The sequence below is a fragment of the Rhinoraja longicauda genome, chromosome 16 (assembly GCF_053455715.1).
Source record: "Rhinoraja longicauda isolate Sanriku21f chromosome 16, sRhiLon1.1, whole genome shotgun sequence".
Taxonomy (NCBI): domain Eukaryota; kingdom Metazoa; phylum Chordata; class Chondrichthyes; order Rajiformes; family Arhynchobatidae; genus Rhinoraja; species Rhinoraja longicauda.
The window spans coordinates 32,944,454-32,961,960 of record NC_135968.1 but is presented as its reverse complement, the minus strand read 5'-3'; the positions used below and the strand labels follow the sequence as shown (position 1 = coordinate 32,961,960).

General features: G+C 41.3%; 1 protein-coding gene across 1 annotated transcript in view; it reads left to right on the top strand.

Moving 5' to 3' along the window:
- The window catches only part of cpxm2 (carboxypeptidase X (M14 family), member 2), a 133,742-nt gene extending 118,648 nt beyond the window's left edge, over positions 1 to 15,094 (top strand). The window contains exons 12-14 of the mRNA XM_078413571.1: positions 3,292 to 3,431; positions 11,635 to 11,734; positions 13,361 to 15,094. Of these exons, the coding sequence (XP_078269697.1) occupies positions 3,292 to 3,431; positions 11,635 to 11,734; positions 13,361 to 13,611 (491 nt within the window). The 3' untranslated portion in view covers positions 13,612 to 15,094. The remainder of the gene's footprint in view (positions 1 to 3,291; positions 3,432 to 11,634; positions 11,735 to 13,360) is intronic.
- The last annotated feature ends 2,413 nt before the right edge of the window (positions 15,095 to 17,507 follow it).

Below are 17,507 nucleotides of genomic sequence, written 5' to 3'. Positions count from 1 at the left end.
GGGATGACTTTATGGAGGCATATAAAATCTTGAGGGGCATAGATAAGCTGATTAATCACAGTCTTTTTCCTCAGGGTAGGAAAGTCTAAAGCTAGAAGGCACAAATTTAAGGTGAGAGGGGAAAGTTTTAAAGGGACCTAAGGGGCAGCTTTTCCACACAGAGGGTGATGGGTATGTGAAATGAGCTACCGGAGGAAGTGGTACCGGTGAGTACAATTATAATGTGTAAAAAACTTTTGGAGAAGTTTCTAAAATATGGCTGAATATTACCCATTTCTCCTGCTTTTGAGGGCTGCAGGGTTGGCTGCATCTAATTAAGTTGCCTTAGAGATATCCAGTTGAATATTAGAACATACATTCGACCTTCTAGAAATGTTAACCCAAGGCGTTTGAGAAAGATGGAGATGTCACAGTGCAAGTAACAAAATGTATTTGCTTTTCTTTTTGTCTGGAAGAAAATTATTTTCACAACTAGCTGGTATCCAGCCTACTGGAATTTTAATTAAATGTAAGAAACTGAAAAAGGCAAATGCAGCCAAATTTCTATTGTCGAGTTTGACATAATTGATTTAGTATAATTTATATTTGCAATAAATCCAACCATTATGCACATTCACTGAGACCTTATGACATTTATTAAGGATAAACACAAATTAATCTGTTGCTATAAAAAATGACATTTTACAATGTATTGAAAGTTCCCTTACAAAATATTTTTCTACATCAATGCATCAATAAAAATTAGAATATAGAGAATCAATGGTGGCTCAAATACCAACAGGCAATTTCAGCTAAATTTCTATCCTGCATAATTTTATTCTTCATTGACTTTACCCAATAATGCCACTGCCCAAGGTCAGTTCCACCCACTTGATACCATCTCCATCGCTAGTAAAATTGCTTAGTTGCATCATCCAAATCAAGCTCCTTTCTCTTCAATCCTTAATTTTTCCTTGGTGAAGAATTCCTGTTACTTTTCCATTAAAATGGAAAGGATGTTTTCTCTGTAGCTTTAATCCCTATCACTACCATGCACGTCCCTTTCGAGTGGCGGTCCTACTTTTGTTTGCTTGCCCTTTGTAATCTGAACATACATGACCTGTTCTTCCTTCTCCTTGCATCTTTGTCATTGAGATTTACACATTGTGGCCAAAATCCCTCAAACTCTCGTTCACTTGTACAACTTTGGTGGATTGGCACCTCATCACCCTGGCTCCATTGTAGAATCCCATGGGAAGTATTCACAGTTTCTGAAACTACAATGACTACTCTGTCTTATGGGAAAAAATGGGCAATCGATCAAGGCTAAAGCTTCCACTTGCTATTTTGTGACTCGTGCTCGAAAGCTTTTCAGTGTAAACGTAAGGTGATGATTGTATCATCCACAGTTGTATGAGCTGCTTGCATAAACTCACACGCGATGGTGCCATTTGGCTGCTGCCACCCTGTTACCATGCAATAGCACATGTCAGAAGGGGATACATGGAGACAGGGTTGGGAAACAAACCTAGGCATATTATCATTCAATATTCTTTAGAAGTGGATAAAAAATTCACCGTCCAGCAAAATAATAACTCGTAACATCATTCAGAAATAAGCAATGACGGGAGATGAATTGCAGAAGTATAAAAATGCCGCAAATTGGTTGTGAGTCAGACTTCATTCACATAAAAACAAAGTGTAATGAAGGTTCCCACTTGTATAATTTATCTCATTACCTGTCCTTTTGCATTAAATGCAGAAATTAGTTTTGCTGCATGACGTTTGTGAAAAGTTTGGACAGCATAATATTAATAGTCTGAGATTGAAAATATACATATGCTGTGTGGGTTACAAAGGAAGCCAATAACACTTCGGCAATAACACATTCAAGTTTTGAATACCAGCTTTCATCCTTTTTCTACTTCAGGATAATATGTATGAGGCTAAATAAATTATAAATGAAAAGATATAGTTAGTTGATAGCTCCTTCATGTTCCAGAATAAAACAATGAGTCAGTGCCAATGATTGTAGTATTTGCCGTTCGTCATGGAGTCAATAAAATGGTTTGGAGTTTCCACAAAAGGACACAAAGTGCTGGGGTAACTTAGCAGGTCGGGCAGCATCTCTGGAGAACAAAGAGAGGTGACATTTCGGCTCGGACAGATGGTTAGAACCAAGGCTAGAGATCAAAGCAGGAAGTGTGAGTGGATTGAAGAGTTGTGAATTGTGAAGCCGGAAGAAGGAATATAGGAGGAGGGGAGGAGAGAAAGGGTTGGGAGTTTCCATAACTTCCATATCACATTAGCGCATTGTAATTACTGCTTAATTTCACCTCCCTCCACCCAGCAGAATACATGGAGGCAGTTACTGGGTTGCCATTGGGAGAGTCATCTATCAATGATTCGAAGACATTCCTAAGACCCAAGCATTGAATCACTGAACTCCTTGGAGGAGCTCAGTGTGACAGTGGAGGTTCCTGCTGGATTGAAGGGAGGTTGAACAAAATGTTGACAAACATGTGTCCTCTTCCTCACCCCTGAATTAAGGAAGTTGACCCCTTTCAAGATGAACCAGCCCAATGTGACTGTTTCCAGGTAGATAATTAGTGTTCTTATTCACTGGTATTATTTAGAGAAACTAAAAAAAATGCTAGAAATACTCAGCAGTGTCAGTTGAGAGTGGGCAGAGTTAGTGGTCCAGGACACTAACCTGAAGTTAAAGACAAACATGTTTAAGAAGTAGAGATAGTGAGGAGGGAAGATGTGTTAGATGGGTTGGCAGGAGGGATTGAATCACGAGGGAACATCATTGTTGAAGGATGACAGGATTGTAATAAAGAAGCAAAAAGTATAACTGGAAGAGGTTAGTGGAAGAAACCAAATTATTATCTGAAATTAACAAATTTAATACATACAGATGTTTTATTACCAAAATCAGCTCTGGATTTAATCAATGGGCAATGTCCACCGATCTGCACCTAACTTGTCAGGTAAAATTATGCTCAGGCTTCAGGTCAATGAAATTGTATTTCCTTTTTTGAAGTACACTCAGAAAATAGCATCAAACAGCAACCATGACACTTCTTTCTTCTCAAGGTCAATAACAGTGAAGGCATTCTCTTATCTTTAACATTGCATATTAATGTCAATTAACTGCGAGGTAATAGTAAAAAAATATGTGTAAATAATTGGGAAACAAAGTAAATGATATAGAGCAAATGTGAGAAAACCATGCAACTTTTTAATTGGACATTAAGATATTTGGCCAGAGACTCATTGGAAACTAAAACTTCCTTTTTATTATTAAAGGTATGAATGACTTCAGCTATCTGCACACAAACTGCTTTGAAATATCTATGTACGTGGGCTGTGACAAGTTTCCTCATGAGAGCGAACTACCAGAGCAGTGGGAAAATAATCGGGAAGCCCTCCTAGTTTTCATGGAACAGGTACATTGTACAGGAAAAGTTATTCTTCATATTTCCATTTTTTAATTAATGTCGTGAAGGCAATGATTGCTTCAGCTCTGAAAATATTTGCCATTCCAGTGCAAGACAAACAGAACCATAGCGTGGGGGATAGTGGCGGGCAGAAGTATGAGTTTGATTATCACTGTAGGAGTTTGATGCTGAAAAGACGAGAGAGATTTTGATGGCTCTTGCTTCATTTGAACTTTGGTGCAAGATGCTGAAACATTCCTCTTGATGCAGTGCTTGGGATTAAGTCTGCTTGGTATCATGCTGATGGCAAGGTGGGTGTGGGGAAAGTGGTCATAATCACAGGGAGAAATGTGGGTGGGTTTTATTCTAGGATCGATGAAGGCCATTCTTGAACTATCAGATCCTACGGATAGAATTTGAAATCTATCCTGCAGTGCCTGTTCAGTTCCATCATCTGCACAACCCCAGTGGGTGCAGGGCTGACAGGTAGTCCAACCAGTTGAGAATTAAAATGTCGAACGTGACTGCAGTTATTATCTTAAGAGACCCTGAACACATGATATTGTCGGTACCTTTGGGCACTCAATGACGGATCCCTTTCAAAATGTTGGTCGCGTCATCCTAAAATGGATGGAAAAGTTAAGGGCCTGTCCCACTTAGGCGACTGCCGGCGACTGTCAAAGTCATAGCAGATCGCCAAAATTTTATTTTACCCTACAACAATGACCACGACAATGCCGAGTCAGGTCGAGATTACACCGTCTTCAGAAACATCACGAAATTCCCACACTGTCAATGCTTCGGCGTCCTAATTTTCGCTGAAATCACTGACAAGTCGGTAATTACTTGAGAGTTTTGAAATATAACATCTTGCCCGGGTTACTTGAAAACCAAGCTTCACGGTAACAAGGCATAAACTGGATTGACATCCAGTTTACTAATAACAGTATTAAGAAATTTAATTTTAAAAGTGGTTAAATGGATTTTTGTGCGGAATGTGGGCATTCTTTGAAAATGTACGGGAGATGCATATCTGGTTTCTGGGTTGCATATCTGGATTGGGAGCCTACTTTAAATGTAATCGCTGATGGCCATAAACATCGCGAAAATTCCCACGCTTACCTGACCGTCAAGCTGTCGCCTCCAATCTACCTGTCAAATGTCCTGACGGTAAATAAATTGGCTAAACACAAGTATTTTATGGTATCTTCAAATGACTTTACATAATTTAATATTACGTGCCTCTAAATGCATCTAAGAGAACCTAGCAAGCCTGGGGACAGCATGCGACAGCGCCCGCAATAAGCAACGATACCTGACGACAAGCCAGCTGTCGCCGGTTAATTTCTCAGCGACCCGCCGAGATCCATTACGATTCTTTGAAGACTCCTCACGATCATGCCCGCGACACCCCGGCGAAATGTCGGCGACAGCCTAGTCACCGGCAGTCGTCTTAAAATCGCCTGTGGGACAGGTCTTTTAGGCAAATGATCTTAATTTCAAAGTTATCAACTGCCCCATTAATGTATGTAAAAATAAATTCAAAGTATTCATCGTCAAAGTAAACAAATCGGGGTTGTTTAGGTTTTCCTGCAAAATATCTATTTAAACAAAAGATGAAAAGGCTAAAACAATATTTAAAGATTTCAGTATAAGAAAATAACTGCAGATGCTGGTACAAATTGATTTATTCACAAAATGCTGGAGTAACTCAGCAGGTCAGGCAGCATCTCGGGAGAGAAGGAATGGGTGACGTTTCGGGTCGAGACCCTTCTTCAGACTGATGTCAGGGGGGCGGGACAAAGGAAGGATATAGGTGGAGACAGGAAGATAGAGGAAGATCTGGGAAGGAGGAGGGGAAGGGAGGGACAGAGGAGCTATCTAAAGTTGGAGAAGTCGACGTTCATACCACCGGGCTGCAAACTGCCCAGGCGAAATATGAGGTGCTGTTCCTCCAATTTCCGGTGGGCCTCACTATGGCACTGGAGGAGGCCCATGACAGAAAGGTCAGACTGGGAATGGGAGGGGGAGTTAAAGTGCTCGGCCACCGGGAGATCAGTTTTGTTAATGCGGACCGAGCGCAGGTGTTCAGCGAAGCGATCGCCGAGCCTGCGCTTGGTTTCGCCGATGTAAATAAGTTGGCATCTAAAGCAGCGGATGCAATAGATGAGGTTGGAGGAGGTGCAGGTGAACCTTTGTCTCACCTGGAAAGACTGTTTGGGTCCTTGGATGGAGTTGAGGGGGGAGGTAAATGGACAGGTGTTGCATCTCGTGCGGTTGCAGGGGAAAGTGCCCGGGGTTGGGGTGGTTTGGGTAGGAAGGGACGAGTGGACCAGGGAGTTACGGAGGGAACGGTCTCTGCGGAACGCAGAGAGGGGAGGGGATGGGAAGATATGGCCAGTGGTGGGGTCCCGTTGTAGGTGACGGAAATGTTGGTGGATGATATGTTGGATCCGCTGGCTGGTGGGGTGGAAGGTGAGAACGAGGGGGATTCTGTCCTTGTTGCGTGTGGGGGGAGGGGGAGCAAGAGCGGAGCTGCGGGATGTAGAAGAGACCCTAGTGAGAGCCTCATCTATAATGGAGGAGGGGAAGCCCCGTTTTCTGAACAACGAGGACATGTCGGAAGCCCTAGTGTGAAACACCTCATCCCGGGCGCAGATTCGGCGTAGACGGAGAATTGGGAGTAGGGGATAGACTTTTTGCAGGAGACCGGGTGGGAAGAAGTGTAGTCCAGATAGCTGTGCGAGTCAGTGGGTTTATAGTAAATGTCCGTCACTAGTCTGTCTCCTGTGATAGAGATGGTGAGGTCCAGAAACGGGAGGGAGATGTCAGAGATAGTCCAGGTATATTTAAGGGCAGGATGGAAATTGGAGGTGAAGTGTATGAAGTCAGTGAGTTCTGCATGGGTGCAAGAGGTAGCACCAATGCAGTCGTCGATGTAGCGGAGGTAGAGTTCGGGGATGGGGCCAGTGTACGCCTGGAACAGGGATTGTTCGACGTACCCGACAAAGAGGCAGGCGTAGCTAGGGCCCATGCGAGTGCCCATAGCTACGCCTCTGGTTTGGAGGAAGTGGGAGGAGTCAAAGGAGAAGTTGTTGAGGGTAAGAACCAGCTCTGCTAGGCGGAGGAGAGTGTTGGTCGATGGGGATTGGCTGGTTCTACGGTCGAGGAAGAAACGGAGGGCTTCGAGACCATCCTTGTGGGGGATGGAAGTGAGGTCGATGGGGATTGGCTGATTTCAGACTGTTATTCCTTCAAAATCTAAGGCCGTGTTTTCACTCTAATTAAGTCAGTGAGTTTTCTAAGACCTGTTCATGTAAAAGGTAAGTCAGTCATGATATTTTTCAGGGGCATGACATGCACCCTGCCAGGAAATAATGTAAAGTCTCTGAGCAAATGACAGCTGTTGTTCGGGGATGTGACGTCACTCTCAGCTGGAAATACATTGCTTGTTGAGTAGAGACCGTTGGACACAGTGACTATTGGCAAAACATTCATCTTAGTGTAAGTGCAGACACGGTTTCTGGGATGAGTCACCACCTCATCTGCTGCATTAGACACACCATCTTACAGTTCTTCCTTCGACAGTACGCTCAGTGCCCTCTCACTGAATAATTCTTCTATTTCGGGCTCCGTTACATCAAAAGATGATGTAAAGCAGCTACAGTGGAAACGATAATGGGTTCTGCTGCTCATTATCACTTATGGTCAGAGATGGTTCGTTACAATGGAATAATAATGAAAGGATTGTCAAACCATTTAAGCACTAAAAGTGGCCTTTCAACCCATCGAACTGTGCTGGTGCTCTGTAAAAGAAATCTAACCAACTGCATTTACCAGCTCGTTCACCATGGCTGAACATTTTCTTCTCCTTCAAGTATCTGCCCAGTATTCTCTTGAAACTGAGGATTGAATCTTCTATCCCGGCCATTCAGGCATTTCAGCTGTACAGCATGAAAACTGCCCTTCGTCCCAACCCACCAGTGCCGACCTGGGTGTTTAACTGAGATTTAAGTTTAGTTTGAGTATTGTTGTCACTTGCACTGACGTACAGTGAAAAGCTTTTTTTTGCATGCTTTCTCAACAGATCCGTTATACCATACATAGATCCAATCAGTTCAAACTCAAGCACAATAGATAGAACAAAGGGGAAGTTAGCAAGTGCAGATTATAGCTCTCAACATTGTAGCACGTTGTGGTGTGTCAGTTCCTTAGGCTTAGACAAAGTCCAATGTCCTTAATGGGGTCGAAGGACTGTTCAGAAACCTGATAACAGAGCTTAGAAATACATCATGGAAGCAGGCCTTTCAACCTACCAATTCCATGCTGGCCATCGATCACCCATGCTCTCGTTCTATGTCCTGTACACTAGGGGCAATTTACAGAAGCCAATTAACCTGCAAACCTGCATATCTTTGGAATGTGGGAGGAAAAACCCCACATGGTCACAGAGGCACCCATAGTCAGGATCATACCCGGGTCTCTGGCTCTGTGAGGCAGCAACTCTACTGCCATACAACTGTGCCACAGGGGAAGAAGCTGCTCCTGAACCTGGTGGGGCATGCTTTCAAGCTTCTGTGCCTTCTGTGGACAGGATCAGGGAGAAGAAGGAATATTCCTCACACAAACTGCTTTGAAATATCTATGTACATGGGCTGTAACGTTTCCTCATGAGAGCGAACTACCAGAGCAGTGGGAAAATAATCGGGAAGCCCTCCTTGTTTTCCGATTATGGTGTGGGACAAGTCATTGATTATGTTGGCTGCTTTTCCAGGGCAGCGTGAAGTATGGATGGAGTCAGTGTTCCATGGAACTCGGCTACATCCACAACTCTCTGGAATTTCTCCCAAACCAAGCTGTGATGCAACCTGATACCTTGACAGATGAAGGCAAGCCTCCCAAAAATCATCTTCACCGTCCTCTATGCCTGTGTCACAACTTTCAAGGAACTTTGTATCTGTACCCATCGTCTGTCAGTTCTACTTCATTACCCAGGGCACCACCATTTCATGTGTAAGTCCTGCCTTAGTTTGTCTTCCCAAAATAAATTCATATTTATCTGAATTATACCATCTGCCAATCCTCAGCCTACTTTCCCCAGTTGATCTGGATCCTGTTGTAAACTAAGATAACCTTCTTCACTGTTGATGATATTACCAATGTTGATGTCATCCACAAACTTACCAACATTCTCATCCAAATTTTGACCCTAAATAATGAATATCCCATGGATTCAGCACTGATCCCTGTGGGGCACCACTTGTTACAGACTTCCACTCTAATAAACAGCCCTCTACCACCACTCTGTCTCCTACCTTCAAGGTAATGTTGTATCCAATTGGCTAGCTCACACTGTATCTCTTGATCTAACCTTCCAGTCCAGCCAACATGTGATACCTTGATAATAGTCTTGCAGAAATCCATGTAGATGATCTCCATTGTCACCTCTTCAAAAAGCACAATCATAATCAGTGATTTCCAAATTGTGAATTTAGCTTCAGCCTGTCCACTGCTCTTGCACCAATCATTTTTGTAAAGTCTCCTCTGATTCTAAACCCAATTACCAATGGGAATAGTTTCTTTTTTATCATTTCCAGACTAGCTGAGCAGAAGAGACTCGGTCCTCAGAGAATGTGTTGCCGAGCATCAATTTGGTTTGTACTAAAACATGACCTGAATTTGCCTATCTAATCATTCATCAAAGGGTAACTAGGATACCCAATCAGGGATAACAAGCAAGTTTTATATGAAACCGATATAACAGATATAAAGATTTAATAAGAATCTGAGGGGTAACTTTTTGACACAAAGAGTGGTGGGTGTATGGAACAAGCTGCCAGAGGAGGTAGTTGAGGCAGGGACTATCCCAACATTTAAGAAACAGTTCGACAAGTACATGGGGCCTGTTTCCACACAGTATCACTCTATGATACTATGACTATTAGTCAGACCACAGTGAGCGTGCTGCATTAAATTCTGTTCACCACTCTGCAAGGAAAGTGTGATCGCACAAGAATGAATGCAGAGGAGATTTACAAGATGTCACCAGGGTTACAAAGTTAGTGACTGTTTAAACTGATATTATCTCAAGACCTAATAATTGGAAAAATAAAGATATAAATGAAATGGTGAAAGGACAAGAGAGGGGATTTGATGAATTGCAGTACTCTGCTCTAACATCCTCTGTGTCCATTTTCAGGAGCTATCCATAATAAACCTTCGATACCTGTTAAGAAGTTACATAATTTAAATTAAGTAATGCCATTTAAAACATTTTTTAAATACATTTTATAACTAACTGCAAATGTAATAAATTATTTTCATTAATCGCCTTACATTTATTTATAAGATTAAACTACACACCGTGCCAAATGATATAAGGTATTGAGAAACTAATTCTACATGACACCTTACCATTGGTACCTTAGAAAACATAGATACTAAACTCAATAACGGGTTAAAAATCTTGCAACCAAATTGTGCATAAAAGATGTTTTCCTCCTTAATTCTGACACCTACATCCACTTAAATCTATAAGTAATGAAAATTCATTTCAAAGCACAAACAATTTCGATGACAACATTAAAAAATTGCAAATGTCTAAAGCTGTAAAGAAGAGAAATGGATCTGCCATGAAGTATTTCTCCATTTTCAATATTCTCGAGAGTAAATAGGAAAATATTGAAACTTTCATTTGTTTTTATTTTGATGGGGTCCTAAGCAATTCGAAAGTAATTTTCAAAGAAAAGTGGATTTGTGATAATAACACATCCAAAGGGAATGACTGTAAAAAAAAACACATGGCAGTTCCCTTATGCACTGTTCAAAGATGCAAGATTACAATGATGAGTAATCCCTTGCAATTCCTTAAGGACATTTTTTTCCTCAAGGTAAAATTATAGCTATTACCTTGTCTTCCACTCTTTGGCCCTGCATATAAATCAATGCATTTATATGCAGTGAAGGTGCTGACCCATATCTCATAATATTATGGTGCTGTGGCAATACATTAACTAGAAATGACATACCAGTACATTTCATTTGGATTTACCGAGGTGTTAACAGGCACGTGAAAATACTTTGTTGTATATTAATAGGATGAGCAACATTTCTGAGTTTTGAAATTTGGATACCAGTGTAAGATTAGTCTACATTCTGGGGTGAAAACCTTGCTGTAGTATTTCCCAAAATAAGGCACAAGCTAAACCACGTTTGAACCTAAACGATATAAAACAGCTGTTTATATTTCTCCTAGTTTTTCACTGGGGGGGGGGGGAGGAAATAACCCACAGAAATTCAAAATCCTTACCCTGTTGTTGAGTGTTGGAAGTGTAGTGTATCTGAATTGAATGAGAAGCACCTTTCTGTAGGGGATGTTCCTCACCAGACTGCATTTCTATAAATCAGGTGCCAATTTTCCTACATACACTGCCTCTGCTCTGAGAGTGCAGGTGCATGGAATTAGCTCAGAAGTGTCCTCGTCAATGTGAAAGATGAATTTACCAGGATTAATTCAAGGTCTCACTTGCCGTGCCACTTCCACTTCATCTGCCAGCGAACAGGAAATTGATGATTTGGGCACCATTCATTCAGAGGGTCACAAGTTCGAATCCTACTATGGCAGCTGAGAAATTTAAATTAAAAGAATCAAATAAATCTGGACATTGGATTTTCTTTCACGCCAACTTTCCCCCTTATATCTTGAATGTTTCTAAAGAAGAAGTCCTTTTGTTCAGCCCTCATATCAAATCAGGATATTTGTCCCCTGGTCTGTACTTGTCTGCATCTGGTTATATTTCATTTTCACCCATCGCCATGTATATTCTACCCAAAGGTAACCTCAAGATACGTGTATTGTACTGTGGAAGTCTATCGTAAAATGTACTTATTGTATGTGATTAACACCCACTTCCACTACCTGGTTGTGAGCTGGACCAAGCCTGAGCAAAGCACATTCTTATCTTTTCATGTAAATATCCACCGTTTAACCCTATTAGTGCTGGCAATTGTAGCAATTTGATGTGGGCTACAATGATAAATGTGCAAAATGGTCTGTTCCACAACAAAGCACATTTAAGACTTCCTGGAGTTGTACTATAATATAAATTAACATTTTGGCACCTAGTTAGTAATAGCATCTGTAAAACACACAAATGAACTAATTAGATTTTTAGATTTATCTGTTTCTGTTTTGGTATTATATCTATATCAGGTCCATCGTGGTATCAAAGGTTTAGTGCAAGATAAACAAGGGAGAAGCATTCCAAATGCTGTCATATCAGTTGAAGGCATTAATCATGATGTTACAACAGGTAAGAAAATATATTTTTTCTTTAAGCACATTAGACCTAAGTGCACAAGTAGGCACAACATTACATAAAAATGTTTGCAAGAAATATTGGGTAGGATTATCTGCTTTGCAATGAGATGACAGCAGAGATTTCATATCATATAAAAAAAAACATGAGAGGTAATTAGTTGTTAGTAAAAATGGTCAGCCCATTCAAACCAATACTTTTCCAAAATATCCCTCCCAAACAGTAATTTGTCGCCTTAGTATCAAGGCAGCAATGAGATGACTTTTCAGGAAAAGGCTGTCAGATCTTCAGCTGGCAGTTTCTGTTGGGAAAACCACAAAGGTTTTCCTGGTAAATTCCAATGGATTTTATTGATGGCATAGAACACTGATTTACATTTATGCATGTGGTACATCTCAATGGGAGCAGAATGGGACATGACTTTTCTGCATCTCCCCACCTGTACACCCTGTACCTTCCTCTGTGCCACCTATCCCCCTGAGAAGGGGAGATTACATTTCATCTTAATCTTTTTCAGTAGCATTGACTAAGGGAATAATCTGAAATTACAAGAAACTGAAATAATGTAAGGAAATTAAAACATTCTGCAATAATGTCATATACTTCAAAGCAAATGAAGTATTTTCCTTATTTACAGAAATCAAAGAAAATGGGAGAAAATCAGATCAAAATTTCCTCACATGATTATAAATTGTTACCACTTATGATCTAAATGTAAAGATCTATGTTCAATCAAGTTAATTTTTGTGTGTATTTGAAATCTAGTTCATTGACATCGTATTGCATTTTCTATATCAAATTTGAAATCCAATTCACAGGTAATGCTTTATGTTTATTTATTGATATGTATATTTAAAACCTTCATAATTAGCATGCATTGTTTTAAGTTATGATTAAACTCTATACAAAATAAACTCAGAAATCTACATCCTTAATCTACAAACTGAATTTGCCAAATAAAAGCTGAAGCAAATTACAGCCCCAACACCCAGGTGGCACAAAATACAGTCCCAATACGCAGAGTTGCTGCCTTACAGTGCTTGCAGCACCGGAGACCCAGGTTCGATCCCGACTACGGGTGCTGTCTGTATGAAGATTGTATATTCTCCCCGTGACCACGTTGGTTTTCTCCGAGATCTTCAGTTTCCTCCCACACTCTAAAGACGTACAGATTTGCAGGTTAATTGGCTTGGTATAAGTATAAATTATCCCTAGAGTGTGCAGGTAAGATAGTATTAATGTGTGGGGATCGCTGGTCTTTGGGGACTCAGTGGGCCAAAGCGCCTGTTTCTGCGCTGTATCTCTAAATTAAAGTAAGCTAAACACCAGCAAGGTACTTTAGCAGTCAATGGACAATATATAAATGGGCAAGCCTTCTTGCAGGTTTGAACTGCCGCCATTTCAAACATTATTTAACAAATTGCAATCCTAAAAGAAATTTAACTTCCAATACTGCAAATGATTTTTGAGAGGAATCAAATAAATATTGGGTTGACAGTCAAGTGGCATTTGTCTTCCTACTGAAGGCTTGTCACCATCTAGGAGCAGTATGACAGGTGAAGGTTGTGGTTTGCAAAATGAATGCAGCCTTTTAATGCTGTGGATGCATCTTTGTTGCAGCTGCTGATGGGGACTATTGGCGACTCTTAAACCCAGGCGAATACAAAGTCACAGCCAAGGCTGAAGGTTACTCGAGTGCAACCCGAAACTGTGAGGTGGGGTACGAAATCGGGGCAACTCCGTGTCATTTTATTTTGGCCAGGACAAACCTGGCAAGAATCAAGGAGATAATGGAGAAGTTTGGGAAGCAACCAATCAACCTGTTACTTAAACGGTTTCGGCGGGTTCGGCACAGACGCCGACAGTTGTAGGAACTCCTCCCGTGGACAAACTTACCAAAAGATGGACTTTCTATAATACCACATTACAAGATGTTTTATACAACATTACACATTCTGCTAAAGTACAAGGTGCATTCTGTGTTTGTACTATCTGCGGCACCACCTTCCATTTGTTATTTCAATACAGGTCCACCACTGATTTTCTGGCAACTGGTGGTCCGGCACCTCCTTTAATCCGGACATTATCCTCCCCCTCCCCCCGGAAGTCCCCCCAAAAATGTGACGCCTAGGCCTGGTGATGCGGCCGATCAGTGGTGTGCCTGTTTAACATTTGTAACTTTTACACTATTCAGCACTTTTCTGCACAATGTAATTTGAAAACCTGCCACGCCACTCCCTACACACTGAGGACATTTTATTTGAAGAAGGATCTAAGGGTCTTGACCGGAAAGGTTACCCTTTCCTTCTCTCCAGAGATGCTGCCTGTCCCGCTGAGTTACTCCAGCATTTTGTGTCTATCTTTGGATTAAACCAGCATCTGCAGTTCCTTCCTGCACACAAGGACATTTTAATTATTAGGTTTGGAAACACTGGCCACCTCCAACAGAGACTGTATTGATTTTACTCATTTATCAAGCAAGGTTGCCCCTTTAGATGTTTTCCAAATACCGGAAGCATTTGATTTATAAAGAAATAGAAACAAATGTAATTGACACGCAGGGAAAGAGCAGCTGACCTAACAAACCTGCTGCACCGTGATGACCCAATCATCATGGCTGAATATTTCCTCCCTCATCCAAATACATTACAATGTCAGCAGCCACATCATCAGGTGGGAAAGGTTAAAACAAAAGGTTATAACAAAACTCAATGAAAAATTCTGCTCCAGCTCACTCAGGTGATGAAACCGTGTGGACGAAACTTTATCTACAAAGATACTTCCCCACTCTATGATTAAACCTTTACCACAGTATGAAAATAGCCCTACATGCGTTCCATGAATTAGCAAGAGTGAATACCCACCATGTCAGTATGCAGTGTATTCCAGAGACTCACGGTTCAGGGGAAAAGAAAGACTGCCTTTTATAGTTTAACCTCATAACTCCTGCTCCTCCCAATAATCTGCCTGATCTGCTGAGTGTTTCCAACATACAATCTTTTATGTCCCTCTCAATCTTTGCTCCTCTAAACTAAATGTAACAAAATCATTGGGCCTAGTTATGTTCCTTAATAATCATCCTTATAGCCATCCTTCAAACCTTTACCATGGTACCTGTCTCAATCCTTATTCTGGGTTCAAAGTGGGCACAGTATTTTGCAATGCCAAAATGGTGTCCCTTGACTTATACTAAATTATGCTATTAATTCAACAAAATAGCTTGCTAATTTTAACTGTGGTCTTTCTATCTTACTCATGAGCATTCAGTAATGTGTGCATAATTGCATTATGATGTCTTGCAGCCTCTTTCTGTATTACCTCCTGCAAATGAAGCATGGATTATGTTTAACATTGTGTTTATCTAAATTAAACACCAATTGGCAATGCATGATCTAATTCTCGAATTGCCCTCTTTGATACAATATCCACTCTTGCACAGATATTGGTATTATCTGCATTCATACTTTCCATGCTCCTAACAATGACATGGAATGGACTTAATACCAATCTCTGGGGAAATGCCACAAGCAACACATCTCTAAAATGATTCACATCAGTTAAATAGAACTATTTAGCTGCAGGATCGGAGCCAATTCTTAATTTGATGTTTACTGATACCAACTTGTGAAGTTGCAGAATGTGAAGTTTGTAAAACTCTTGTCAAAAAGGTCAATTTTTAAATTCATCCAAGTTACCAGCAGGTGGTGTCTAAATTAAGTCCAAAACATTTACCAACAAATTGCAACTTGCAGTGGAGAACATCCTGAGTGATATTTTCTTCCCCATTTGCACGTGTGATTGAGAAAAAATGGTAAGAAAGAGTTGCAACCCCCCTTCCTTCCCTTCCATTAACCAAGTTCCCAGTCTCTGAGAATGCGAGTTGTTCATAGTGAATCAGTGGTGGACAGCAACAATGAACCAAGCCCAACATGGTCACCATTTTGTGTGATTCTGATTTGCATTTCGTGATTATTGGCATTATCAAGAATGAGAGGTGCACAGCACAGAAACAGGCCTTTACATCTCACCCTGTTCTTGCCAATTGTGATGCCTGTCTATGCTAATCCCATTTGCCCACATTACACATGCATCCCTCTACTCCTTTTCTATTGAAGTATCTGTCCAAGTGCTTTTTAGACATTGCAATAGAATCTACCTCCTGTGGCAGTATGTTGCAAATATCTACTACCCTCTACTTGAAAAAACTTAACATTTCTCCTTTAAATTTATCCCCTCACACCATAAAGATGTGCCCTCTTATTTCTCGACTCATCTGACCTGGGAAATGACTCCCTATCCTATTTATGTCCATCATAATCTTATAAATTCAATAAGATCTTCCCTCAGTTTCCGACGTTCCAGTGCGAAAAAACACAGACTCTCCGATCTTTCCTTGTAACCACGGTCTTACATTCCGGACAATATCCCAGTAAATCTATTTTGCATTCTCTCTACCGCTACCAAATCCATTCTGTAGTGTGGCCACCAGGACTGTACCCAATTTCCGAAGAGCAATCAATAGACAATAGACAATAGACAATAGGTGCAGGAGTAGGCCATTCAGCCTTTCGAGCCAGCACCGCCATTCAATGCGATCATGGCTGATCACTATCAATCAGTACCCCGTTCCTGCCTTCTCCCCATACCCCCTCACTCCGCTATCCTTAAGAGCTCTATCCAGCTCTCTCTTGAAAGCATCCAACGAACTGGCCTCCACTGCCTTCTGAGGCAGAGAATTCCACACCTTCACCACCCTCTGACTGAAAAAGTTCTTCCTCATCTCCGTTCTAAATGGCCTACCCCTTATTCTCAAACTGTGGCCCCTTGTTCTGGACTCCCCCAACATTGGGAACATGTTATCTGCCTCTAATGTGTCCAATCCCCTAATTATCTTATATGTTTCAATAAGATCCCCCCTCATCCTTCTAAATTCCAGTGTATACAAGCCCAATCGCTCCAGCCTTTCAACATACGACAGTCCCGCCATTCCGGGAATTAATCTAGTGAACCTACGCTGCACGCCCTCCATAGCAAGAATATCCTTCCTCAAATTTGGAGACCAAAACTGCACACAGTACTCCAGGTGCGGTCTCACCAGGGCCCGGTACAACTGTAGAAGGACCTCTTTGCTCCTATACTCAACTCCTCTTGTTACGAAGGCCAACATTCCATTGGCTTTCTTCAATCGATCCAATGTTCTCCACAGCCACAGCATGATTAGACTAGACTTGAATGTACATTGTCCTCAGGTGTTTCGCAAAGTTTCTGCCTTAGCTTGCTGTCCTGTATTGCGTTCCTACATCAAGTCTGTACGGGTTCACTAGATGCTCCACCCACTCTCATCTTCTCTGACACTTCTCATGAGGTGCCTGAGAACTATAATTCTACAGTCATGCGCTCAGGCAGATAAGAGCCTGACTAGTGTTAACAGAGGTCCACTTGCAAAACATTAACCTGGGATCGTCAGCTGTATTATGTGTTCTTTCTTGGCGGAGACATCTTTAGATTAGGCTTGAGTTCAAATATAGGAAACAGCTAAACATTCAAAAGTTTAAACAAAGTGAGGAAAGTTGCTGTGTTAGACATTTAAATCAGCCCGACAGATACACTCAGAATTGTGACAGACCACTTGAAGAAATTGGTGACGATGCTTTGCTGTGGAGACTGGTCAAAACTGAAGTCACCTGATGACCTGCAACATAATAGGAGTATTCACTGGCATTACGGTGAATATTTATTTTGTGAGCAATTTTGTGCACCATATGTG